Here is a 27,104-nt window from a genome sequence, read left to right as displayed (position 1 = left end):
CACATGGAAATGTCTTTTCACAGAGTGTGGTGAATTCCTGTCATTCTCTGCCCCTGCGGGTGGTAGAAGCTGGATCATTAAAGTATTTAAAGTGAAGATATTGTATATAAATATTTGATAGATAGAGGAATAGAAGTGTTACCGAGAAATGTCACAAAAGAGGAAAAGGGACCAGTATAGATCTGCCGCCAGCATTTTGAATGATAGGCCAGGCTTTCAGGGCTTAATGACTTACTGTTGCCCCTATTTGAAGTGTCACCAGTTAATCGGTTCCCTACCTTACAATATTTAATATTAATGCACGTTAGCTTGTTATTTATGTGTTATTCACCTGTAGATTTTATCCTTACCTTCGTAAGTTATGGTACATTATGTGCGTTATGTATACTACCGTGCTTTACACCCTGGTTCAGAGAAACATTGTCTCATTTCTCTATACATTATAATGTTATATAAGTGTGTACAGTTAAATGACAATAAACTTGACCTGACTTGAGTTGAACCCTTGTTCTATTCGTGCTCTTCAGGGTGGTATTGTCAGAGTGAAGTTTACATGTACTCTTAATTGTCAGAGTGATGAGATGATTTACACCTTGCCTTACCAAAGGTTTTTGGACATTGCAAAGTATTGTTGATTAATAAGAATTCTAAACTATATAAATGCCAAACAATTAACTTGACCTTTTCATAGTAAGTTACTTATTTATTTATCATCAATTGAAATAGTAGGCCGCCGTCGATCCCGGGGGATCATGGGTTAGCGCCTCTGGTGGACTGTGGTGCAAGCCCAGCCGGGAAGATTTGAAGAACCGGCTGTTGCCCATTCAGCGGGGTCCCCCTCTCCATGCCACTGAAGGGACACCACACCAAGGGAAGGCCAAGCGCCAATACAGCTTGGCACCAGTGTCGTCACAGAGGTTGCCAGAGTGAAATTGTAAACAACATCAAACAGCCTTAGGGACCTGGGCTCCAGATTTCTTTCTTGGGGTTTACTCCCAAAGCCTCTCCCATGGGTGGGTATGGCCACAAGGCAGTGGAGGTTTAAAATCAGAGTTTTCCTTCTCCTAGGCGGGCTGCCGTCCAAGGCTGACGAGCCCCATCTGCCCGATTTATTGAGATACAGCACAGAATTAGCCTTTTTGACCCTTTGAGCCCAGCAATTCCCCCAATTTAATCCCAGCCTAATCACGGGACAATTTATAATGACCAATTAACCCACCAACCAGTACATCTTTAGACTTTGGAAGGAAATCCACATGAACACGGGGAGAACGTAAAAACTCCTCACAGCGTTTAATTAATGTAATTCCATTACTTAGTGTTAACAATCATTGTCCATTTACAAATTTAAATAGTTCATGAAGTTTTAATATAAATTTTAATTAATTTGGAAGCAAAGGCAGTAAGACCTTTAATTGTGGCTAATTCCCACAGAAACCCGACATTTTTTTCTTAAAAGCAAAGATCTCTAAAATACAATCCTCACTCTACAGGATGCACTCAAATCCCAGCAGTGCCCAATCCACTTGCAGGTCTCCCACAAGCTAGCATCGTCCCCGTCCATGAGCATGGGGCACAGGAGAAGTTTGGACAGGCTTTGACAGCCCACCTCCTAGACCTGTCAATGGCAGGCCTGGCCGGGCCTGGAAGAAGGCTGATGAGGAAGCCCTCCAACTGATCCGCTACACTCCACATTGGCTGAGCAACAATCAAGATCATGGGGATGAGGAGCAGCCTATAGTGTTTCACATAAACATGGAGGTTGGTCGACTCAGGGCTGCTGAAATGGCAGGAACAAAATGAAAGGAGTATTCAAGATGGCACCGAGCTGGAGTCTCGGTCAAGGTCGCAACTCTGACTTGGGTGTTTTTTGTTTTGTGGGGCTGCTTTTTTGAACGGAGAGTGAAAATAAGGATCAGGTTAGGGGTTTGGGACATTAATGTGGAGGAATTAGAGGACAGACCAGAGTCTAGGCCTCCACTCCATGCTCGAAGGCCAGCGATGAGGCCAGCAGTTTCACAAGTCATCTGGTTCGAGGCCTGGAGTTTGGGTCCTCGTTCATTGCCATCAGCAAGTCCTGGGTGGACGCTAAAGATTGAAGCCCAAAGTTTGATTGGAAGTCCAGATCAAAGCTTGAAGGCTAATCGGAAGTCCAGAATTTGAGGCCCAGTGGCCGGAGCTCTGAGTCTGATCGTCTCTGCAAGTTCGCTGAGGAAGCTGAAGTCAAAGACCCGAATCCACGAGTCCACTGAAGACTGGAGGCCAAAGAAGATGGCCTGCCCTGGGGTTAGAGGATTGTGTATGTGCGTGGGTGTGTGGGTGTGTGGGAGGGGGGTCGGGCCTTGCTTTGCTGCTGTTGTTTTGTTGCTCGGTATATTCCGTTTTGTGTTCTGTGTTGTTCTGCCAAGCACCGTGAGCAAGTTATGTTGGCGCTGGAATGCCCTCAGCACATCCTTGGGTGTGTTGTTTGTTGACATAATTGACACTTTTCACTGTACGTTTTGATGTAGAAGCGATAAATAAACCTGAATCTAAATCTGGGACTGCGCTGTGCAGTACCTTCCACGTATTTTCCTCAATATAAAGGTAAGTCTCCCACAAAACAAAATGTATCCTGCTTAGTCAGGGCCATGAGAGACTTTCACCAAAATGGTGTCAGGGCAGTGTGAATATTTACACACTCTATGGTCAGGGCAGCGTGAACATTTACACACTCTGTAGTCAGAGTAGTGTGAATATTTAAAAACTCCGTGGTCAGGGCAGTGTGAAGATTTACACACTCTATGGTGAGAGCAGTGTGAATACTTACACACTCTGTGGTGAGAGCTGTGTGCCTATTTACACCCTAACGTGTGGGATCTGGGTGATTTTACAATGTTTCTCAGTCTGTGCAATCAATGAAACTGGTAGCAACGCCCCCTGAAGTTGAAAATTCTGCTCAGTAACTTTCAACCAGTCAGAATTTTGTTTTCTCTGAATACCCTCACAAGCAATGCATCAGTATTATTTCGCGAAGTAGCAAGTAGAAACTTACACAGTATATCCTAATATACACTGCACAAAAAACTTTGTGTTATATTACCCAACTTTCAAATTTACTCAAGTGAAAATGTTTCCACTCTCGCCATATAGCTATCCCAAACTGCTTTGATCTCATTTAAAGTTTATTCACACCAAGTAGCAGCGTAGGGTCTAGGTATTCCGATTGACCTACCGCTGTAGTATGTTAATATATGTGCAGATGTAATCCAGCAAGGTGTAGATATCCATCAGATACTACCATGTGTCGGTAGTCACATCCTCCTGACACTGTGCTGTGGATATGAATGACTTCACATTCATGAGTTAAGCAAAGTGTAAGTTATCTGACTTCCAAAGTCAGCACAATATACAACATTTACTGTTCTGACATCGTAGTTTGCAAATATCCTCACTGACCTGACAACGGTGATTGCATATATTCACTCTGCCCTGTCGGTGCTGTTTGAAAGTACTATCCCTGCCCTGAAATCACAGTGCTTTTTTAGAGATACAGCTTGGTAACTGGCTGTTCTGGCCCAACAAGCCCGTGCTGCTCAGATACCCCCATCTGACCAGTGAACCTCCCAGCCGGTACGTTTCTGGACTGTGGGAGGGAACACCCATGGTCAGGGGGAGAACCTGCAAACTCCTTACAGACAGCAGCGGGAATTGAACCTGGCACCATAAAGCGTTACAGTACTCTCCCTCGACATACAGTGAAATGCATCGTCTGCATCGAATCAATTCAGCAAGGATTGCGCTGGGCACTTCTACACACTTCTGGTGCTAATATAGCCTGCCCACAACTCACTCACTCGAACCGTATGTTTTTGGAATGTGGGAAGAAGCGGGAGCACCCAGAGGCGGCGGAGGCAATTGAACCCCTGCCAGCGAAAGCTGATGTTGTAAAGCGATGTGCTAGCCATTAACTACCGTGTCAGAGTGTGGATATTCACACTACGCTGACATTGCAGGCGGCAAGCTTTCTCCTTGCTCTGACACCTTGGTGTCTGTGTTCTTCGTTGCCCCAACACGGCAGTGTGCAAGTATTGACCTTGTGCTCGTTCTGATGCGTGCAAACATTCTCACTGTAAATGAGCAAGCTGTACATGTTCTCTTTGTCCGGATATAATGTACAAATATTCATTGTCTCGATACCACAGTTTTTAAAAATTTTATACTGACCTGAGACTTAAGTTTGCAAATATGTTCATCACCCTGAAAAGCAGTGTGTCAAAATTTACACCATCCTCTCACTATCATGTGCAAATAATCCCACTGTCCTAGCCATGCCCTCCAGGAGGACCACAACCTTTTCTTCGGGTTTGGAGGTTGGCGTGCCTCAATGACCCGGAGAGCTGTGCTGGCTGGAGTCAGGGCTTGCACTTTGACTCCTGCCAAACAGGTCAAAGGGCAGAGGCCAGACTAAGAGTGGTACACCAGTCCTCCAAGTTCGAGGGTTCAGTTCAGGGCTAGCAACCCCGTCTGGTCCAAAAACAATTGCTATGGAAACAGCAACAAAAAATCCTTCTCTGTTTGTGTGCGGCAGTATTCCTGAGTCTCCACCTGGGATTTGAATGACTGACAGTAATGTAAACCAGGAAAGGAAGCCACTGCCATAATGGAGGAAGCCCAGAACACCTCCAAGGCCAAGAAAGAGAGGCCAACTCTTCAAGACGGTATTTTATTGGATCCCTGAAGGGCAGAGGAAACAAGGGAGACCAAAGATGACTTGGCGCTGTACTGTAAAGGCAGAAATGAGGACCCTGAACCACAACTGGGCACAATAGAGAAGATGGCCAAGGACAGAGTTGAATCAGAATCAGGTTTATTATCACCGGCATGTGACGTGAAATTTGTTAATTTAGCAGCAGCAGTTCAATGCAATACATAATCTAGCAGAGAGAGAAAAAAAAATTAATAAAATAAAACATAATAATAAATAAACAAGTAAATCAATTAGTATCTTGAATAGATTCAAAAAATGTGCAAAAACAGAAATACTGTATATTTAAAAAAGTGAGGTAGTGTTCAAAGCTTCAATGTCCATTTAGGAATTGGATGGCAGAGGGGAAGAAGCTGTTCCTGAATCGCTGAGTGTGTGCCTTCAGGCTTCTGTACCTCCTACCTGGTGGTAACAGTGAGAAAAGGGCATGCCCTGGATGCTGGAGGACCTTAATAATGGACACTGCCTTTCTGAGACAATGCTCCCTAAAGATGTTCTGGGTACGTTGTAGGCTAGTGCTCAAGATGGAGCTGACTAGATTTACAACCTTCTGCAGCTTCTTTCGGTCCTGTGCAGTAGCCCCTCCATACCAGACAGTGATGCAGCCTGTCAGAATACTCTCCACGGTACAACTATAGAAGTTTTTGAGTGTATTTGTTGACATGCCAAATCTCTTCAAACTCCTAATAAGGTATAGCCGCTGTCTTGCCTTCTTTATAACTATATCGATATGTTGGGACCAGGTCAGATCCTCAGAGATCTTGACTCCGAGGAACTTGAAGCTGCTCACTCTCTCCACTTCTGATCCCTCTATGAAGACCTTTATTGCTGACCTAAAAGCCATTACAGGCAGGAACTAACCCAGCCATGCAGTGAGTGAATGCCCTTAGCTCTAACACAATAAAATGTAAATTTTCACACTTCCCCTAACACCACAGAGAGCAACTTTTTCGCAAAATCCCGATATTGGCTGGCGTAAATATCTTCACTGGATTGCCAATATCCACAATGCTCTCGCACTGGGGTCTGCCTGGGCTTTCACTATGCAGTGAATGCGCTGTACAGATACTCACCATGTGCTCACACTGAAGTGTGTTCACAATCTGGCACCACGGCATGTTAATATTCTCACTGCCCTGATATGGGTTTGTGCAAATGTTCGCACAACTCTAACGCTCAAATGTGTAAATATTCTCATTGCCCTACATTGCTCTGTGTGTGTGTGTGTTGTGTGTGTGTGTGTGTGTGTGTGTGTGTGTGTGTGTGTGTGTGTGTGTATGTGTGTTCTCTCGCCTCTGATATTTCGACGTGTAAATCTTGTTTGTCATTGCCAAGAGAGAATAAATTATTGTTCATCATATTATAATTCTTTTTAGAACTTCCTGTGTACAATTTAGCTCCTGTATTTGCTGATAAAAAAAAGTGACTCACTTCGAATGCATTTAATTGTGTGAGATTTAGGAACAATCTCAGATTGTAAAAGGCAATAAATCAAAGTTATTTCATTCCTTTGCTCATTGTCTGGTGTTCTTTCATGATTTTATGAACCACACTGGTGCATACAATTTGGACCTTGACATTTCACCCTTTCCGCCCCCCCCCCCCCCCCCGTCACCCTGGTTGTTAATTAGAAAGTAATTAGTTTCTAAAAACCCACATTACTATCGAGCAAATATTTTCTAGTGACAATACAATTTTATTCCCGCTCTGACTTTGATTTGCTCAATGCAGTGATTTACAATCCACACAGCCATAATCAGAGTTGGCTTTTCAGCAGCTCCAGAGAGCTCCTGGGCACATGAATTATAGATGGAACAAACAGAGAAATACTTCAACTTTCCATCTCGCCCAAAATTTCCTTGGCCAACTGCAGATGCTCCAGGCCCTCAGTCCCTCCCCCTGCACCTTACACAGATGGCAACGAACACCTCAGTAGAAAGTGCTGCCAATACTTACACAGGAAGTGATGACAGTTTCACGTAACACCTTAAAATAGATCAAGAGACCAATAGACTGCAGACAGCACTGCAAAGTTTGGCGCAGAGTTCTCACGCCCACACGTACCTTCAGGACTGGCAGCAGTTCTGAGTGACACAGTGGTGCCAATAGTAGAGATGCTGCCTCCCCGCACAACAGATCTAGGGTCAATATGTGTGTGTGGAATTTACGTGATTTCCCTTTTGCACTGCGAATTTCCTCTGGGTTCTTTCCACGTCCCAAAGAAATGGTGGTGTGCAGGTTGGTTGGTTAATTTGTCATGGTACATTGCTGGTGAGTGGTCGCTCTGGACGGAGCTGATGAAAGTGTGGGGAGAATAGAAAAATGAGAGAATCAAAGGTCAGAGTAAATGCTATTAGTGAAGTACACACACGTCACCACACACAACCCTGAGATTCCCTTTCCTGTGGGCATACTCAGCAAATCTATAGAATAGTAACTGTAAACAGGATCAGTGAAAGATCAACCAGAGTACAGAGGACAACAAACTGTTCAAGTGCAAATATAAATAAATAGCATTCAATAACGAGAGCATGAGATAATGAGATAAAGAGTCCTTAGAGTGAGATCATTGATTGTGGGAAGCATTTCAATGATAGGGCAAGTGAGTGGGGTTAACCCCTTTTATTCAAGAGCTTGATGGTCGAGGGGTAGTAACTGTCTTGAACCTGGTGGTGCGAGTCCTGAAGCTCTTGTACCTTCTACCTGATGGTAGCGGTGGGAAGAGAGCACAGCCTGGGTGGAGGGCAGTGAGATTAATGTTGATGTTGGCAGGTTCGCAGCCAAGGGACCTGTTTCTGTTCTGATTCTCTCTGCCTCGACGATTCTAAATTATTTATTGGGTATAAAGACTCATTTTTATGTTGATATGAGGTCTAAGCTGACCACACTGAGTACAGTGACTTTTGAACTGGTTACCTGGTAGCATACTGTGTCACCAGCTCGTCTCTAATAAGGGAGCATGAATTTGGAAATGTATAGTACACTTTATTTGAATGTGCTATTCACAGCGCAATACATATCATTCTACTTCCTTGCAAGATTTATATTATTTCAGCGTAAGGTCCATGTCCCTTTTGCACTCACTCCTGGCAGGTTCTTACATGGGTTTTGGCCCCTCAGTGGGAAAGGCCAAAAAGGTGGCCCTACCTGTAGAAACAGCCAGGCTCTCTGTTCATCCCTCTGCATGAGGTGGGGACATACACATGGTTGCCAAGAGAAGCTTCATTCAGCGGGAGGAGGTCAAGTTCCTGGGCATCAGCATCTTGGAGGAACTGCGCTGGGGCTAACAGGTTAATGTAGTCATGAAGAAGGCACACCAGCAGGTTTACTTCATTAGGAGTTTGAGAAGATTTAGTATATCACCAAAGACCCTTACAAATTTCTACATCTTGTCCGTGGAGAGCTTTCTGACCGGTTGCATGGTGTGGAGGATCCAGTGCACAGGATTGCAAGAGGCTGCAGAATGCTGCTGACTCAGTCTGCACCATCTTGGGCACAATCCTCTACACCATCAAGGACATCTTGGAGAGATGCTGACTGAAGTAGATGGCATCCATCACTGAGGAACCTCACCATCCAGGACGTGCCGTATTCTTGCTACTACCTTCAGGGAGGAGGTGCAGGAGTCTGGAGACCCACACTCAGTGATCCAGAAATAGCTTCTTCCCCTCTGCCATCATATCTCTGAGCAGTCCATGAAGACCGCCTCATCCTTCCTTATTTTGCCGTTTATTTATTTTGTAATTTATGGTAATTTCATGTCTTTGCACTGTAAAAAAGCAGCAAATTTCACATCATATAAATCAGAGACAATAAATCTAATTCTGATTTTATGAGCCACATCCATAGCATCTGATTCTTTCTTCTCCTGAGTTCCAGGCAAATAAAGTGGCGAAGGTGAAGGGGATGGGGGCTGTTGGGTGAGGTTTTCCTCCTTTTCCCCTCTCCTACTGGTAAGTAGAGTGAATGAGTCCTTTTCTGGTCCTTTTGATCTATAGTCCTGTTTCCATTACAGGCCTGTTAACTATTCACCACGTTCAGCACAGAAACAGACTCTTTGGCCCATTCCGACTGTGGTACCTGTCCAGACTAATCAACATTGGGTTTATAGCCTCTTATGCCTTAGCTATTCGACTGCCTCTCCAATTGCATCTTAAATGTGATTGCATCTGCCTGCACAAGTTTCTCTGGCAGTGTGTTCCAGATATCAGCCACTCTCCGTGTGAGAAACGTTCCCTTCATATCCCCTCTAAGCCTCGTCCTCCACTCTCTTGTTGCCAGTCATCTTCAATGGGAGTGTGTGGAAGAGGTGAATGGCTGTAGTGACAAGTCCAGGGTCTGGGGGAGTGGGTAGGTACATGACTGTTCTTTAGGACTGTGAGTGAGAGGTTGAGGTGCAGGTGGGTGGGCTTGTGCAAGTGTGGGGACATGGCTCTGGTTGTGTGCGTGATAAGAATTGAGTGTGAGGACAAATGAACTGCGCTGAGTTTTGTTTAAATTTTGCATTATTTTGATATCAATGGCATGGTAATATTTTAAATTTCCTAATCCTAATTTCCCTGCATAAATGGTTGGAAACTGCCACCTTGTATCACTGCAGTGTCCAGAGTACCCCACTACTTGTTTTAATTTTTAACAAAATTGCACTACTTGTAACTCTATATATATATATTTACTGTAATTCACGTCTTTCCCCCTTTATTATTATGTATTGCATTGGACCGCTGCCGTAAAGACAACAAATTTCACAACACGGACACGAGGAAATCTGCAGATGCTGGAAATATTAAACCTGATTCTGATTCCTATTCCATCTGTGTATGAGAATGTGTGTATGTGTGTCTGCTGACTGGCTGCAGTACTGAGTGTGTGGATGTAGTGAGTTAGTGAGCGGCAGAGTGTTGTGAATGGATGTGTGAGAATGTATGCAGTGTGTATATGAGTGTGTGTGTATGCGTGTGTGTGTAAGTATGTGTCACACATGCATCTGTGTGGATGGGGCAGGGCGTTCTGTGTGGAATCTTGTGGAAAACAAGGCACTTTCCCTAGCGGCCTACATAGCGTGGGGCTGGTGCCGCATAGAGCTGTACGTGGGAAAGTATTAGGACAGCCATGACATTACTATTGGCCCCAACAATATCCACTTCACCTCCCTTTAAAGTGTCTCATTATCACAGTACTGCTAATAGTTCTACATTGTGGGTCAGAGTAAGGGCCAATGCAGGGGTGGGGTTGGAGCCAGTGGGAAAAAAGAAAATGTTAACAGCCACCTCTAAGTGAGAACTCACTAAAAAGAATTCATTGCCCACCCCAGGAATGACCAGATTTCTTGGTAATTTGATTGGAAAGTCGCCATGGGCATTTTCAGTTTTCAGTGGACACTCACCTGGAGGGGAACCTCAACATACCTTTACCCTTCTAGTGTCCTCACTGAATCAGCCAGCAAGTAGCACCAAGGTGTGGAAGTCAATTTGATTCTTTCAATAGATCACAGAAAAAAAATATCTCACCATCTCCCTTCTTTCCCTGAGCAATCCTCATTCAAGATCCTTTCTGTCAGAATCAGGTTTATTATCACTCGCTTGTGTTGTGAAATTTGTTAACTTAGCAGCAGCAGCAGTTCAATGCAATACATGAAAGTATAGAAAGAAAAAAATAAGTAAATCAATTACAGTACACGTATATTGAATAGACTTTAAATAGTGCAAAAACAGAAATGATATATATTTTTAAAAAGTGAGCTAGTGTTCATGGGTTCAATGTCCATTTAGGAATCGGATGGCAGAGGGGAAGAAGCTGTTCTTGAATTGCTCTGAGTGTGTGCCTTCAGGCTTCCGCACCTCCTTCTTGATGGTAACAGTGAGAAGGGGACATGTCCTGGATGATGGGGGTCCTTAGTAATGGACGTTGCCTTCCTGAGGCCCCGCTCCTTGAAGATGTCTTGGGTACTACGGAGGCTAGTACCCAAGATGGAGCTGACTAATTTTACAACATTCTGTAGCTTCTTTCAGTCCTGTGCAGTAGCCCCCCCCCCCACCCCCCATACCAGACACTGATGCAGCCTGTCAGAATGATTTCCAAGGTACAGCTATAGAAGTTTTTGAGTATTTTAGTTGACAAACTACATCTCTTCAAACTCCTAATGAGATATAGCTGCTGACTTGCCTTCTTTATAGCTGCATCGACATGCTGGGACCAGGTTAGAGTCTCAGCGATCTGCCCTCTCTTAAGATGATTAAGACTCAGGAGCAGCATCGAGTCTCCTCCACCATTTGATCATAACTGATTTATTATTCCTCTCAACATGATTCTCCTGCTTTCGCCCTGTAATCTTTAACACCCTTACTAATCAAGAACCTATTAACCTCCACCTTAAATATGCCCAATGTCGGCCTCCACGGCCACCTGTGGAATTCCATATATTTAGGGTGTCACAGTAGCACGACACTACTACAGCTCAGGGAGTCAGAGTTCAGAGTTCAATTCTGGGGCCGTCTGTAAGGAGTTTGTACGTTCTCTGCGTGACTGCATGGGTTTCCTCTGGGTGCTCCAGTTTCCTCCCACAGTCCAAAGACGTACCGGTTGGTGGGTTGATTGGTCATTATAATTTGTGTATTCATCAAGGGTTCAATAGGCGGGTTGCTGGGTGGTATGGCTTGTTGGGCTGGAAGGGCTGGTTCTGCACTGTATCACCCTCAGGCTAAAGAAATCTCTCCACATTTCTGTTGCAAAAGAACATCCTCCTATTACAATCTCTTACTAACTCTTCCTTCAGTTAGTCCCGACGAAGGGTCTCGGCCTGAAATGTCGACTGTACCTCTTCCTAGAGATGCTGCCTGGCCTGCTGCGTTCACCAGCAACTTTGATGTGTGTCGCTTGAATTTCCAGCATCTGCAGAATTCCTGTTGTTTGCATCCTTCTGTTATGAGGCTCTTTCCTCTGGTCCTAGGCTCCCACACTATAGGAAATGTTCTCTCGACATCCACACCATCTCGTTCTAGGCCTTTCAACATTCAGCAAATTTCAAAGAGATCTCCCCCTCATTCTTCTAAACTCCAGCGAGTAGAGGCCCAGAGCTGCCAAACACTCCACATTAACCCTTTCATTCCCCGGATCATTCTCATGAGCCTCCACTGGACCCTCTCCAACGCGAGCACATCCTTCCTTTGACAAGGCACCAAAGAAAGGGGCTCTCAGAAAAATGGGGAAGATTCCATAACAGTCCTTGAGTAAAAGCAGGTCGGCTCTGTGTTACCCACTGCTGCACTTGGATACACTGATCAATAATATCTACATTCTTGAACTAAAATACTTTTGGAAATGCTACTTTCCACAATGCTTGAAAGCCGGCTGTTCACAGTCTATTCCAATGACATTGTAAACCAAAGGTCATATTTCCAAGCTGACTGATGGGATTGTGAGTTGGGAGAAAAATGTAAAGATATTTCCAGGGGATTGGGCCAAGCTGGGTGAGTGTGTAAGATACATGGTGGATTTGACATAAAGTGGAAAAATGTGAAGTTATCCATTTTATGCACAAAATGGAAGGTCAAACTGCTTTTTTAATGGTGAGGGATTAGGTAATGTTGATTAAAGGGACCTAGGGTTTTCTTGTGCACACATCACCCAAACCCAGCTGCAAAATAGTATTAGGAAGACAATTGGAATGTTGGCTTTATTACCTAAAAATGTGAGCACTGAATTTGTGTACAACTTTGATGACCCCCAGCCCCCCCCCCCGGCTCTAGTTACAGCCTGCCACCCCTAGAAGGATCTGTTCATTCGCACTCTTTGCTTTTCTGCCATAACCTGTTCTCACTCATCTCTGCCAGCTGTAACCTTTGTGACCAGTTCCTCTCCGAACCTCTCCCGCTGATTTGCAAACACAAGCCAAGAAATTGGGTTTGGGAATTGGGGGAGAAAGAACAGCGTTAGGGAATTCTGCATACACTGTTGAGAGCACTCCAAGAAATGAGAGAATGCATCGATCGCGACACTGGCATCCAGCACAGAATCCATGCGTAATATAGAGCCTGTATCCAACATTATAATGCGGAGGATCAGATGTGAGGAAAAAATAGAGCAGGCGATATATTGAGGCCAGAGGCGATCAATCAGGGAGAGCGAAGTGTCTCTCCCCCCACCCCCATCCCTGTCCCAGCAGTTAGTTCCCATCTATAATGCAGCAGGTAATGAGGTGCGCTGGTCTATTACTAACGTGCAACGCGAGGAGGAAGGTGCAGTAGTCGTGTATGTGTGCGTGCGTTTAACAAACAGAAGCAGGTGGATGTGAAGTGTGCAGGGAGCCCGATTTCGCCAGCTTGCTACATGCCTCAGTGAATTTGCGAAGCAAATGAGGCAGGCTAGCATCTGTGGAGCATTGTTACCAGGGATTACAGCAGGACTCGGAATACTACACCAGCCGAGAGGGCAGGGGGAAGGGTGAGTTACTTTGGAATTAAGATGAATGGGGAATAGAAAGTGGCCGAGGAAATCACTCCAGCTCACAATTAAATCTGGTTTTGTCTGTTCTGCGCAGGGATGCGGCTTGTGAAGAGGGGTGGGAGAGACTTGTATTGTTTTGCGAGCGTGAAGAGTCCCTGGCCGGGGTTGGTCGTGTCCATTTAAAGGAGCAGGCGTGTCCTGGGCCAGATGCGTGTAGGGGGAATGGCTGCTGCTGAGCGCTAGTGCTGGGGACGCGCTCCCCTCTCGCCGGCGACGCTGCTGACCACCATGTCTTTCTCCACAGGCCAAGATCCTCACGACTATGGAAGACAATAAGCAGCTGGCGGCGAAGATCGATGTGGCCGTCCAGTCGGCCAGCCGCGAGGTGTCCAGTCTGAGAGCGGAGCTGACGGCCACCAACCGGAGACTGGCCGAGCTTAGCCCCGGGGCGGACTGCGCCGGCATGGATATCAAGCACGGAGAAGGTAGGAGCGGGGCAGCGGTTTGGGGGGGGGGGCGAGACATCCGAGGGGAGGAAGCAGGGTTGGAGGAGTGGGAAGAATCGGGGGTCAGATCGGAGGAGGGGGAACAGCAGGGAAGTCAGTGGTGAGAGAGAGAGGGGGACGGAAAATAGGCGCAGAGTGAACTGGGGAGGACATCATATGGGGCTTAGGGTTAAAGGGGTTCAGGGGATTGGGGACTGAGGGGGACATGGGAAGAAGAACTGGCGGGACGTTGGGCGATGAGGCAGAATTATGGAGAGAGGAGCTGGGTAGAGGGACATAGGAACAAGGAAAGAGGCAGGAGGGTCTGGAGAGCCGAGAAGTGAGGAGGAGAGTAGGGATGAGGGAGAGGGGCTGGGAAGCAGGGGTAGGGTGGGGAGCAGGAACGTGAGAACAAGGACGATAGGGGCCGGGGCGTGTAGGGATGAGAAATGGGAGTTAAAGGGAGTAAAGGAGATGTGTAGCAGGTATGTGTAACCAGGGGAGGAGCGGAGCCCTGAGAACGCCGCGACCCCCGTCCAGTGTCTCCTGAAGAATGTGTTGGGGAAAGCTGGATGACCCGCGTGATTGTTCAGCTGCGGTGTGTGTGTGTGGTGGTGGCGGGGGAAGGCATTTTGCATGTATTCACCCCGTTTGCCCACCATCCCCAGTATTAACTCTTTAAGCTCTGACCTCCCAGCACATTCTGGGATCGTGGACGCTTGCCCATCTCTGGTCCAGCTGCAGCAGCGTTTGGGTTAACGTACTCGAGCTGCGTGATCTCGAAAGGGTTAATTGCTTTATTACTATGCATTAAAGAATCGACCGGTTTATATTTGCATGTTTGCTGTTTCTTTCCCTCCCTCCCCCCCACCACTCCTCTTGGAGAGGATATCCTCATTCCTGGATGTATTTAAAAAAAAATTCCTGGATGCTCCCAGGAATTCGAAAGGATATCCTAGTGCCGAGCAGGTTGGAATGGTGCCGGGCTGAAGCTGGAATTGTTGTGGGTTTTCCTTTGTCGCTGGAAGTTAACTTTCTCCCGCGGCTGTGTGTGTGTGCCGGGCTGGGGGAAGAGATGCTACTCGGAGTGAGCGGGAACGTCAGTAACCCGCGGTATGCCGCTACCAGCGATTTAGCCACTCCCCTCTCTTCCCTTTTGTGGGAAAGTGCTCAGAAAAGGAAACCACAAATTAGATTCTAGTTTACAGAAGGTCATGAGGGAACTGGGATTCCTTCTCGCCGCCCACCCTTCTTCCCAGATAGGACTACGAGACGCCAGCTTCAGCAGTACTTAATTCGCAGTTCGTGGACTTTCTTCACTTGCGTCTGTCAACAAGTAACGTTGACATAATTCCACAAAGAGCCGTACAACAGTTTGGAATTCGCATAGAACGATCTTTTGTTAGGGTCAGTCCGTTGCTCCCCATTCTTTTCCGCACTTCTGGTACTGAGAGATTTGAGATGAAATCCCTTCCCGCTCACAGTTCGTGGGCTGGACTTGACCTTCCATTCAAACCCCAGCGCGAACTCGGGTGTCCGGCCAGCGTTAAACGGGGTGGTGTTCATTCACACTGTGTCTACTCGGAGCTCTCAGCTGCCCCACTGTGGCCGTGTCGGGGGGGGGGGAGGAGGGAACATCCCCAAAGCAGGGGTGAGCCGCTGTCTGTCACCGGGAGCCGAGAGAGGGGACGGCAGGAAATCCGCTGCACGTGAAGCCTAACACTTTAAGCGTCCTGGAGTCCCATTTGTCATCATTGGCAGCGATGCTGGAAATGCATTCAGGACAACATAGTGAGCCTTCGACTATGGACTCCTGTCCTTCACAATAGGAGACTCGAAGTCTCTGATCTGGATTAGCTTGTGCAGCCCCTTCTTAAACACAAGGCGCGCCCTTGAAACGGCAGTTCCCCGACCAGTCTGTAGTACCCAGCAGGATTCCAGAGGCTGTAGTGAGCTGCACTGTTACTTGGATGAGGGAGGGTGTGATGCCTTGGGACTGGAGTAGAGGAACCTGCTCTTAGTTGTAACTCTGATCTGGGTGGGTGCCACCTCAGTGCTGCGGTGGACTACCAGAGTAGAGGCGGTGCTTACCCATTGTCTGCCCTCGGGCCATCGCTGATTTGGATCGCCAGAGTAGGTGGTGATCTTATTTCAGCAGCTCTGAACTCTGCATGGGGAATGCTGTCTTTCAGTGTGCATGCTTGCGAGATTTACCCCGCTGGAGTCTTCCCGGGTGAAGCATTTCGGAACGGGACGTGTTTTGAAATCGGTTATGCAGTACCAGGTTGATCTTGTAATCACACCACGAGTGGCACCAAGCCCGTTCAAATTGCTCGTAAATAGATAGGCTATTTTTGAATAAAATCTGAAGAGAAAGTAACCCCCTCTTTGCTTAATTACAAGGACCCCAGCAGGAGAACAATAATGAATGAATGCATCGAATTTCTGCACGTAAATTAAAGCAAAAAAAAAACTGGCTGAAAATCTAAAATAAAATCAGAAAATTCTGAGGAAGGGTCTTGGAGCTGTAAGGTTAATTCCGTTTCTTTTTCTATAGATGCTGGATATTTCCATCTCTTCTGTTTTTGTTTTGGCATTTCTATGCATTTATCCTGAGAATTACTTTCATCCCTGTTGAGTAAACGATGGTTCCATACCGTTAGTAACCCCTTCAATACTGTATGATGAACACTTCTGTACCGTCTCTTTTGAGACTGTTTCCTTGCTGAGCATATACAGTATCTATACAATGAAATGCTAGAAGGTGCTGACAATTCTCAACAGGTCGGGCAGCATTTGCGGAGAGAGGAACAGGGTTAATGTATCAGAAGCCTTCATCAATAACTACAGAGATTAGAAATCTGGAAACAAAAAATCTTGGTGCAAATATTTAACATAGCAGATATTTACCTGTGGGGAACAAATAGTTGACAGTTCATGTCAAAATGTGTTCTTTGGGATTGACTTTTGAATATTCAAAATGTGTGCATGTAAGAGATCTGGGAGTGGATGCAATAAATGTGGCAGGAACAGGCTGAACCACTTGTGCCTAGAAATCCTAGCCCTGCTATTACAGTTGAGTTAAACTGGCATTTAACTTCAGTTAAGTGAGTTAAACTTTCCAGGACAGTTGGGCAAAGGGAAACTGGCAGATTGTCAGTTGCCATAGCGAGACCTGATGTAGTGTCTCAAAGAATAGTTGAACCACTGGGTGGAATGTAATCATCTGTATAGGGTGTTGGATACCCATGAACTAATGAGTTTTGTGGAAATGGGTCCCAACATTTTGTGTGCACAACTTGGTTGTAGTGCAATCCTCTGAACATCCAATCACATCCACTGAAGATGCAAAGCAAAAGCATCGACCTTATTGGAGGCAGTGGGCATGTGGTCATATTCAACAGTGAGACTTTGAGTAAAGTTAATCACAGGGTGTACATAATTCTTGGGCTACTCAATTGAATTTTGATTATGCTGCAGGGATAATCACATTTGTTCACTTTAGTTGGTGGAAGTGAGCCATGTGGATTGTAGGATCTATAAGGATGGATGCCAGTTTTTTGGGAGGAGGGTGGCTGTACTGACAGGGGTCACCAAAATAGGTTATCATTGATCTAGGGCATTCTATCCAAGGGGATGAAGAGTTAATAAAGCAAGTTCTCCACCATGAGAGAGTGTCAGAAATTGTGATAGTTTTGAGGTTGATTTTGGGGATCCAGAGCACTGAAGAACAAAAGAAGGTGATTCCCAGGTTGTGCAGCAACTGAGCGAAGGTGGAAGTAAAAGATCAAATAGAATGGAGACCAAGGAGAACTAGGGAGATCAAGGAGGGCAGCTGGGCAGGGATGAGGTGGAGCTTGTTCCTGATGCAGCTTCCTCTTTTTAAAAAAAACTAGGAGTGAGCCAGATGGGCGGGCTGGTGGAGAGTCTGGCAGGTGGATTATCAACATGGCATCTTTGGGGTTCAGAACGTGTTAAGTAGGTTTGTAGTGAGATACAACAGAGGAGATGTAAGGCTTAGAACACTTTGGCGCTTGGAATACTATACAGCAATGCAAGCTGACATGGTTCAATTCCTCACACAGACTATTGTTTGGGCACCTTTCAAGTTGCTCTTCTCATTCCCTAAGTCCTAAAGTTTGTAGCCCTTAATGGAAGTGAGAAATTATCCTGCATGCTACTTCGCTAAAGGTTAAAGCAGAAATACTATCAGCACTCAGCAGGTCAGGCGGCATTTGTGGAAAGAACCGCAGAGTTAGCAATTTCAGTTCAATGCTTCTTCGAAGTGTGTGATAAAGGGTCTTTAACTGGGAATGTTTAACTCTATTTCTCTTTAATCAGCTGAGTGTTTACAGCATCTGTTTTAATTTGCAGCTTCTGTAGTTCTATTTTCAATTTTCAATTATTGAACTATAATCTGTTTAAAAGAACATCTCCCTTTTTTTTTGTTGTCCCCAAATCTTGGTTTTGTGTGAATGAGACATTTGGGTGTCCACGGTTGGTGGAGCTCACATAATACCTTCCATTGAAAAGTCTAGATCAAGTGGCTGTGGAGAGGGTGTTTCCTATGGTGTGGGAGTCCGAGGGCACAGCCTCAGAATAGAAAGGCGTCTCTCCAGAACAGAGATGATGAGGAATTTCTTTAACCTGAGGGTGGTGAATGTGTGGGATTCATTGCCACAGATGGCTGTGGAGGCCGAAGACTTTGAGTATACTTAAAGTGGACGTTGGTAGGTTCTTGATTAGTGTGTGTGTGTGTGTGTCGAAGGTTATGGGGAGAAGGCAGGAAAATGGGGTTGAGAGGGATAATAAGTCAGCCAGGATGGAATGGCAGAGCATGCTGAATGGTCTAACATACCTGCAACATAAGAAACGCAGTTCCAGGCAGAGAGGTTACTATCAGGGGTCTCTACACTGCAGGGAGCTTTCTCAGTATCAACAAGTATTTGGCATTTCCAATAGGACACAAGAGTTTCTGCAGAGGCTGCATGAGTTGGCGACGTTCTAGAAAGAACTACTTGTTGCTTGACATGATCAATCAGAGCTTTGTTTCTTGCCTTTGCTTGGCTGGAAGAACAGTAAATGGCCTGTGCTGAAACGACTATCACCCTTTGAAGTGCAGTCGGCAGTGATCTGCCTTGTTCTTATTTTGGCTGTGAAATCTTTGCCAGGTTCATCTTTGCTCTAAAATTAATTTGTACGACGGTTGCTGATGATGTATCAATCTGCACCTTAAAATGAATCCCAGGTGATGATCGTAACACATCACCTGTCCAACAATCCTCGGGGCTTTGGTGTCAGTTTGCCATCCCCGTACTGTCGTCTCTGTTGTTGAAAGGTATTGTAGGAAGGCAGTGATTCCCTTCCAAGGAGATTGACCTTTCTTCTCCCAACTTCTGCACAGATTCTTAATTAAGAGACAGCTTCTTGCCTGAGGATCTGATGCCAAGTGTTGGACTGACTGATTGTCAGCCAGCTCTTCAGGATCAGAGAAAAACTGAGGAGCTGGAGACAAAAGGCACAGCAAATGCTGGAGCAACAGACAACGTCCAGAGGAACTCAGTGGTTGAGCAGCATCTGTGGGATGTGTGAAGTTGTCAATTTTTGACCCGAAACATTAACAATTCCTTTTACAGATACTGCTTGACCTACTGAGTTCCTACAGCAGATTGTGTGAAACTGAGAAGCTGGTCAGAGAATTTCCAGTAGTGCAGAAAACATTGACCCATCCAAGTTTACAACTCACCCACAACCTTCAGCATTAATTAAACTTGGGTACTAGCACCATAGAAAATTTAGCGACTATGACCCATCACCAGTGTAATTCCCTGTTCCACTGATCTGGATGGTAATGTTAATGAAGAGGTCCGAATGAGTGACTTTGTGCACTTCAGGAGCAAGGGCTTTCAGTTTTGTTCTCGGTAACTCATTCCAAGCACATTAATTTTATGCTCCATGTTCAGTGCGACTACTCAAGTTAATTATGATGTCCTCCTAAGGGGTTATTCCCTTAGAAGAGAATGCCTGTGCACGGCGTTGTTTAACACGGGGATGCAGATGCACAGGCAACCACCGTACAATCCTTGACAGATCAGGGTCAGGGTCCAGCAGCATGGACTGCAAGAGGACTGGGGATCCGTCACTGCTGCAGCCTTCTCCCGCTTTCAATGCTGTTGTGATGTGTCATCATTTTCTGCCAGCTCAACTGTTGAGGTCTTGGTTGGATCGCTCTTTTCTTGGATCCACCCTCTTGATCTTACTGCCATGGGTGACCCCATCAGGAGCTAAGCACCGGAGGGCATCGCACTCAGGATCTCAGGAACTCAGAAGACTCTCCACCACGACGAGGTAGCCGTCCTTGGAGGAGGATCGAAGAAGCTCCATGCGATTACCACTTCACATCTGTGTTAGCCTGAAAAAGTTCAAATTATTCAATGAATTTGTTTTCCCCAATCCCCACCCTCCAACCAACAGGGGGCACTCTACTGGTGATGATATAAGTCTACTGGGCAAAGTTTGGTTAGGCAAGTGGAATAGAGAGCCCTAATAACCATGGGTGTCATTGTTCCATGTGCTGATGGGCAAGTTTACTTAACGAGCTTTTCTTAGTACTAATAAAATGACCGAGTTAATGTCTCACTTTAATCATTGTGCTTGCAGAAGGTGATTTCATGCTATTGAATCTGATCCATCCAAAGCCATGTATCTTCAACTCCAACACAGCCATTCGCTTCCTTGATAATGATGTGCTATCATCTGAAGCACACTTACAACAGGCGGCCTGTGATTAAAGAGCAACCATGCTTGAACTGGTGAAATGGATCTGCAAATGGCTGCCTGCACTGTTACCCCTTTTGAATGGTGTACCATACAATGAGAAGGCTCCCCCCCAGCAACACGTTTCTTCCTGTCAGTCCCAGGGAAGTCATATTGTACATCTCACATCACTGTACCATGCTGATGACCTCTGGCTCCTATTACGAGGTGCATTTCCTCCTTCAAAATGGAGGCTGCTGTGGGGAAGTCGGAGCAAATGGTCGCTTTGTTCGTTCGAACAGTTCTGCTTAAAATTCTGTTGGAGCGGTTTCATCATTACTGCTTTCCAATGTCAACAATGCAAAGGAAGATTTAATTTTCAGTTCTGTTTTAAAATGCCTTTTAATTAAAGAGTTTCATGTTTCAAGGACAAAAATCTCTTTCTTTCTACGAGAGCAATTTCCAGGCATGCAGGTGGCTCCGGGGAAGCGGTTCCTCGGATTAGCTGGCAGCCTGTGCAGCATCCATCCTCTGCTTGGAGATTTATGCCTTCGCTCGTGCAGCACTAGCTGCTTCCTAAGCCCAGCATGGGGCTGGCTGTTCGGAAGGGCACATTCGAAAGGTCTGGTTTTCTTGGTGTCTTCATTACACGGAGCAAAGCCCAATCTCCAGGGCGTTTATGACCACGGAACACTATCCCAACCATGAAAACAATTTGTAACTTGCTGATCACGTGGAAATCTCGTCCGTCACGTGAATTTATGGTCCGTTGAAGTAATCTGTGTTCTACGGGATGAGTAGTACTGGCACTTGTGCCAACCTTGTGAATGCACTGTTCAGTCATACCACTCACACGCTTTTTCTCAATTTTTTTTTCTGTCTTTCAAGGATATATCAAATTCCCTTTTGAACGTTGTTATTATTGAATCTACTTCACTGCCCTAATATACTGAGCAGACCCAATTACAATCAGACATTTGAGATTAATTCCAATTGGGCAGTGGCTTGGAGTTGAAAGCGCGATTTGTTTTCTGCTGTGAAATGGCTCCACACAGCACACTGCTCATTCCTGAGTTTATTGTGGAGCAGTAATTACCCTCTCGCCAGTCGAAGGGCAGTGATGAGTTGAACAGGTCAGAAAGATCAATATTTCTGTCCCTCCAACCACATGGCTACCTCCCACTGATCTAGAGCGCTCATAAGCCTGTCTCATTGCTGGTTCCTACTCCCAGAAACAAGTAATCGACTTCCACAAGTGTGCAGAGAACACTAAATGCAGGCCATTGCTTCTCATTCCGAAGGTTATTATGACATGTTGCTGGTTTTCTGGGCTTTGAAGCTATGCCAGTTTGTGTTTTTCCCTTCATTATGTGGTGTGGGATGACACTCTGAGTCTAATTTCTACATCTGCTGGTAGCAAGCAGTTGCCTCCCATTTCTGCAATATTCTGCTCTGTAGTTTTATTCTCATTCCATTTTTCTTTCAGTCTTGCTTGCTGCTCAAAACCCAAAAAACCTTTTCCTCCTAATTGTACTCTTCCTCTCTTTTGCCTGTTGCTCTGCTGGCATTTAGGGCAGCAATGAAGGTCCTCCATTTCTGGTGGTGTTCACGGTTTCCCTCATCGTACCATTAGCTTTCTCTCTGCTTTCACTACTGTCAGTCATGCAAATCCCAGGAAGAGACTCAGAAATACTGTCACACTCGGATGTAGAAGGATTATTCATTGCTGTTTCCGTAACAATTTTGTTTCACTAGTCAGGGTTGTTAGCCCTGAGCTGAACCTGGAGGACCGGTGGGCCGCTCTTAGTCTGGCCTCTACCCCTTGACCTGTTTGGGATGGGTGACCCTACCACGACCCAAAGCATAAAGCCCTGACTCCAGTCAACATTAGCTCTCCAGGTCACTGAGGCACACAAGCCTCCAAACCCTACAAAAAGGTTGTGGTCTTCTTGGAGGTCCTAATTGTACAGCATTCCGAAAGTCTTTTCCTGCACCTTGGGGTCTTTACAGGTAAGCAATTTGTTACAGTTATCCTTAAAAGAGTGAGAGGCAGTCATCTGAAAACAATCGCTACACATCGCGAGCTTGTGGATTTAAGCCCTACATAACTCATCCTGTCAGGGCTGAATCTTCCGCTGTGAATTGTTGGTTGCTTTAACCTGTGCTTCCTTCATTGCTTTTAGTTGGGAAATAATGGTGAACTGTCTCTGCAATAAGTTTAATTCTTGCTTGATGCTGCGCAGAACTGACCTCATTGAAATCGGTGGAAATTTCTGTCAGGATTAGAAATTGAAAAGGTAATTACTGAATTATTCCCTGCCTGGCTAATTTATAATACCTGCAGGAAAGTGCAGGATTGTTGCATGTAATGGTCTTCCTGATGCAATGTCCCCATGGTGCACAGTGCTGATCTTTCCACTCATGTTCACATAAGTTTTAGCTTCACACTAAGAGAAATTAGGATAGGAGGGTTATGGAGGGCTGAAGGGCCTGTTTCTGTGTTGTTGTGCTCTATGACACATTTTCAGACAAGAACCAGAGTCACACCTCCTCATCAGAATTTGCATGTTGATACACTGCCAACACTTCAGAGAGTCAGATGCACTAAGGAAAGCCATGGAGACCTGAGATTGGAGAGAAGTGGACACAGAAAGCCCAGCGGCATGCTCTTCAACCAGCCATTATTAATGAAATCATTCATAGAGGGTATACTGCAGGCTATTGGCATCTGGCTGTTTATATTCTACCACATACCACAGACCCAATTGTTGACCAAGGGCAAGGCAACAAGGAGAAAAACTTGTGTTGCGCACATTGGACCTTATAGTGTACCCTGGTACGGCGTGTGGAGCCATTGCCTCACAGCTGCAGTGAGCTGGGGTTCAATCCTGGCCTCCTAAGCTCTCTATGTGGAGTTTGCATGGTCTCCGTAATCACATGGATTTCCCCTAGCCGCTTTGCTTTCCTCCCTTATCCCAAAGATATGAGGGTTTGGTGATTAATTGGCAACTGTAAAATGTCCCTAATTTGTGAGTTAGCGGTAGAATCTTGAAGGAACTGATGAGAATGTGAAGCAAATAAAGTGGAATTAATGTAAATGGGTGCCTGATGTTGGGCAGAGACTCAGTGGGCCAAGAGAACATAGAACATAGAATAGTATAGCACATTACAGGCCCTTCAACCCACAAAGTTGTGCTGACCCTCAAACCCTGACTCCCATATAACCCCCCCCACCTTAAATTCTTCCATATATCTGTCTAGTAGCCTCTTAAACTTCACGAGTGTATCTGCCTCCACCACTGACTCAGGCAGTGCATTCCACGCACCAACCACTCTCTGAGTTAAAAACCTTCCTCTAATATCCCCCTTGAACTTCCCACCCCTTACCTTAAAGCCATGTCCTCTTGTATTGAGCAGTGGTGCCCTGGGGAAGAGGCGCTGGTGATCCACTCTATCTATTCCTCTTATAATCTTGTACACCTCTGTCATGTCTCCTCTCATCCTCCTCCTCTCCAAAGAGGCTGTATGTCTCCAATTCTTTTTCTCGTAACTTCAGAACTTCCTGCATGAGCTTACACAATAAGAGCAGACCTTTGAGTGTCTTCCAAGAGGCTGCCTGAGGTTGGTGGAGCTGAGGTAGTGAGAGAAAGTCCTTCCTGGACAGGAGAACATTGGCAAACTGTAGATATTCATGGGTTTAATTCCAGGGTTGAGAGAATGATCTTGGACCTGAACTCCGCCTTCCAAGTTTATCATTCTGAAATTTGCCCTATAGTTTGAATGAGAGTTAAATAATCTAGGTCAGTATTCTCTGGATCAGAGAAGATTGAAGGTAAATAGAAAAAGACTATGTTGATTAATCAGTGACTCCGTAAAAAGGGCCATAAACTCAGGATTAGATGGAAGACCAGATTTTTTTTCATTTTTGATTTTTGGATTGTAATCAGATGGAAGAAGAAACTTTGAAGTTGTGGGATTAAAAATACATGAACACAATATCAAAGGGTCAAAGATGAAAGGTCAACCTTCCCACAACTGCCAAAGAATACTATGTCTGTAAGTACAAAGCATTCAAACTGCAGTTGCAGAGTTAAAAGCATTAACAATGTGTGAATGTATTGGTGTGGTGTAAGATTACAGTTATAATGAATATGTGGCTAACCGTGGACAAGTCGGCGATTAATATACCTGAATTTAAAAGTGAGAAGTTCAATATTGATTGGGAGCTGAACAAGTGCAAACATATTAGATGTCTGTGGCCACTACATGAGAATCCATGTGATATGAGATCAAATTTTAAGGTATATTTATTATCAAAGTATGGATACTGTATATAACCTTGATTCATCTTCTCGCAGGCAGCCACAAAGCAAACAGAATAGAATCCATGAAAAACCATACATGACAAAGACCCAACAAATATTCAATGTGCAAGAGGACGAATCATACAAATAATAATAAATTAAACAAATAGTACATAAAACATGAACTACAGTGTGCCCAAAAGTGAGTCTGCAGGCTGTATAGTCAGTTTAGCGCTGAGGCAAGTGAAGTCGGTCCAGGAGCCCGATGGCTGCAGGACAACAGTTGCTCCCAAATCTAGCCCGGTGGGACCCGAGACTCCTGCACCTCCACCTGATGGTAGTCGTGAGAGAGAGGGAGATGGATGAAATGCAGACAGGTGGGATGGGCTCAGGTGGGGGATCTTGGCTGGCACGGAGTTGGTTTGCTTTCTGCTCTCATGCCTCGGCACCTTAATCTGGCTTGATGCTTTAATCGGAGTGGTGAGGTTGGACATGGGTTTCGGACTTTGACGCTCTATAAAGATCAAGAAGAGAGTGGTATGACTTTCAAGCTAGATGGGGACAGAAGGTGAGGGGGAAGGGGCAGAAAATAGCAATGCCTATATTGTCTGGAACAAGGGTGGAGATTGTCATCAACGTGAAGAAACACCTTTCAAGCTAGAACTCCAATGTCACAGTGCTGCATCACCTGATATATGAAAGGCTCCCTGCAATGGTTAGCCCACGGCCAATGTCTTCAGACAACTAGACATTGCCCCATGCAGTGCCACATTTTTATGCAAATGCATTTCAGTTGCAGTGAAAAAATAAAAGGTTAAGAAAAATTTGTGACTGCATTATTTCTATTTCCGCTATGCATCTGATCTTGTAAAGGAGTTCAGATACTAGCAGTGCTGTGCAGTGCATAAATGAGTGATACTTTGGGGATATTTCCCCAGGAACCCGTCAGCTGATGCAGACCTCTCTGAGGCGTACTCCAGTGTTGCTTGTAAGGGATCTCCAGGAGTAGATCCCAAATCCGTGGTGCCTTCCTCACCATAGTTGAGGTGACATAGCCTCAAGATTTGGGGGAGTAGATTTCGGATGGAGATGAGGAGGAACTTCTTTTCCCAAAGGGTGGTGAGTCTGTGGCATTCTCTGCCCAATGAAGCAATGGAGGCCACCTCAGTAAATATATTTAAGTAAAGGTTGGATAGATTTTTGCACAGTAGAGGAATTGAGGGTTATGGGGAAAAGGCGAGTAGGTAGAGACGAGTTCATGCCCAGATCAGCCATGATCTTGTTGAATGGCGGGGCAGGCTGGACGGGCCAGATGGCCGACTCCTGCTCCTATTTCTTATGTCCTTCTAGTTAATTCAAAGACAGTAAGATTCCCCCCCCCCCATACAACACTGCCATCGCATGACATCCTGCCATTCCCAACCCCTGCGTTTCGCCAGTCCTGGACAATTGCCCCTCACACTGAATGTTCTACCTATCTGTTTCTCATGCCTTTCTTCTAACCCCAGCTCAAGTCCTAACCTCAGCACCTTCTCATCCTAACCTGCCTACAACTCGGTTTAGGTTCTGTACGGCAGGACGTGGTCCAGGATGTTCCATTGGGGAGCCCTTGGGCATAATGTTTGTCAGCCTGCTTGTCAACACTTTAATGTACCTAAACAGGTTGTGTGCAACCTCCAGGCAACAACCTGATTGTTTATTTGGCTGTGCAAGTGGGAGCTTGTGATGTGTAAATTAGCTGCTGTGTGCGTATGAAATGTACCTCTTTGGCTGTAAAGGACTTTTGGATGATCTGTCCATTTTAACTTAATATTCCAGCACCTGGGTGTCAATGCCAAGGCCGGTATTAATTGCCGTCAGGATATGGCGATCCTTGAAGAGGGCCACAACCTTGTAGGGTTTGGAGGCTTGCGTGCCTCAATGACCCAGAGAGCTATGTTGGCTGGAGTCAGGGCTTAATGCTTTGGCTCTTGGTAGGGTCACCCATGCTAAACAGGTCAAAGGGCAGAGGTCAGACTAATCGTGGTGTGCCAGTCCTCCAGGTTTGGGGGTTCATCTCAGGGCTAACAATCCTGATTGGTCAAACAAAATTGTTACAGAAGAAGCAATGAAGAATCCTTCTACATTTGAGTGCCACGGTGTTCCCGAGTCTCCACCTGGGACTTGCGTGACTGACAGTAAACTGAGGGGAAGCTACTGACACGATGGAGGAAACCGTGAACACTGCCAGGGATGGGGGACCTTTATTGCTGCCCTAAGGCCAGCGGATCAAGGGGCAAAAGAAGAAGACTGACATGGCGATGAGCCACTTGAACTTGAGCTCTAGTCAAGCTACTCTCTCCAGTGCTGTAGTGTTGGGTGTTCCAG

At 45.6% G+C, this 27,104-nt stretch overlaps 1 protein-coding gene across 5 annotated transcripts in view; it reads left to right on the top strand.

Annotated features, from left to right (window-relative positions):
- Positions 1-27,104, top strand: part of LOC140188740 (kazrin-like) — a 709,679-nt gene that overhangs the window by 292,024 nt on the left and 390,551 nt on the right. For 4 of the 5 annotated variants that reach the window (XM_072245329.1, XM_072245328.1, XM_072245330.1 and 1 more), the window contains exon 3: positions 13,497-13,677. In XM_072245329.1, the coding sequence (XP_072101430.1) occupies positions 13,497-13,677 (181 nt within the window). Of the gene's footprint in view, positions 1-13,091; positions 13,190-13,496; positions 13,678-27,104 lie in introns of those variants that run through there. The other variant, XM_072245332.1, reaches the window with a different exon arrangement.

This window comes from Mobula birostris, chromosome 27, assembly GCF_030028105.1.
Source record: "Mobula birostris isolate sMobBir1 chromosome 27, sMobBir1.hap1, whole genome shotgun sequence".
In the NCBI taxonomy this organism is placed as follows: Eukaryota; Metazoa; Chordata; class Chondrichthyes; order Myliobatiformes; family Myliobatidae; genus Mobula; species Mobula birostris.
The sequence above is the reverse complement of the archived record's forward strand: the minus strand, read 5'-3'. Positions and strand labels throughout refer to the sequence as shown.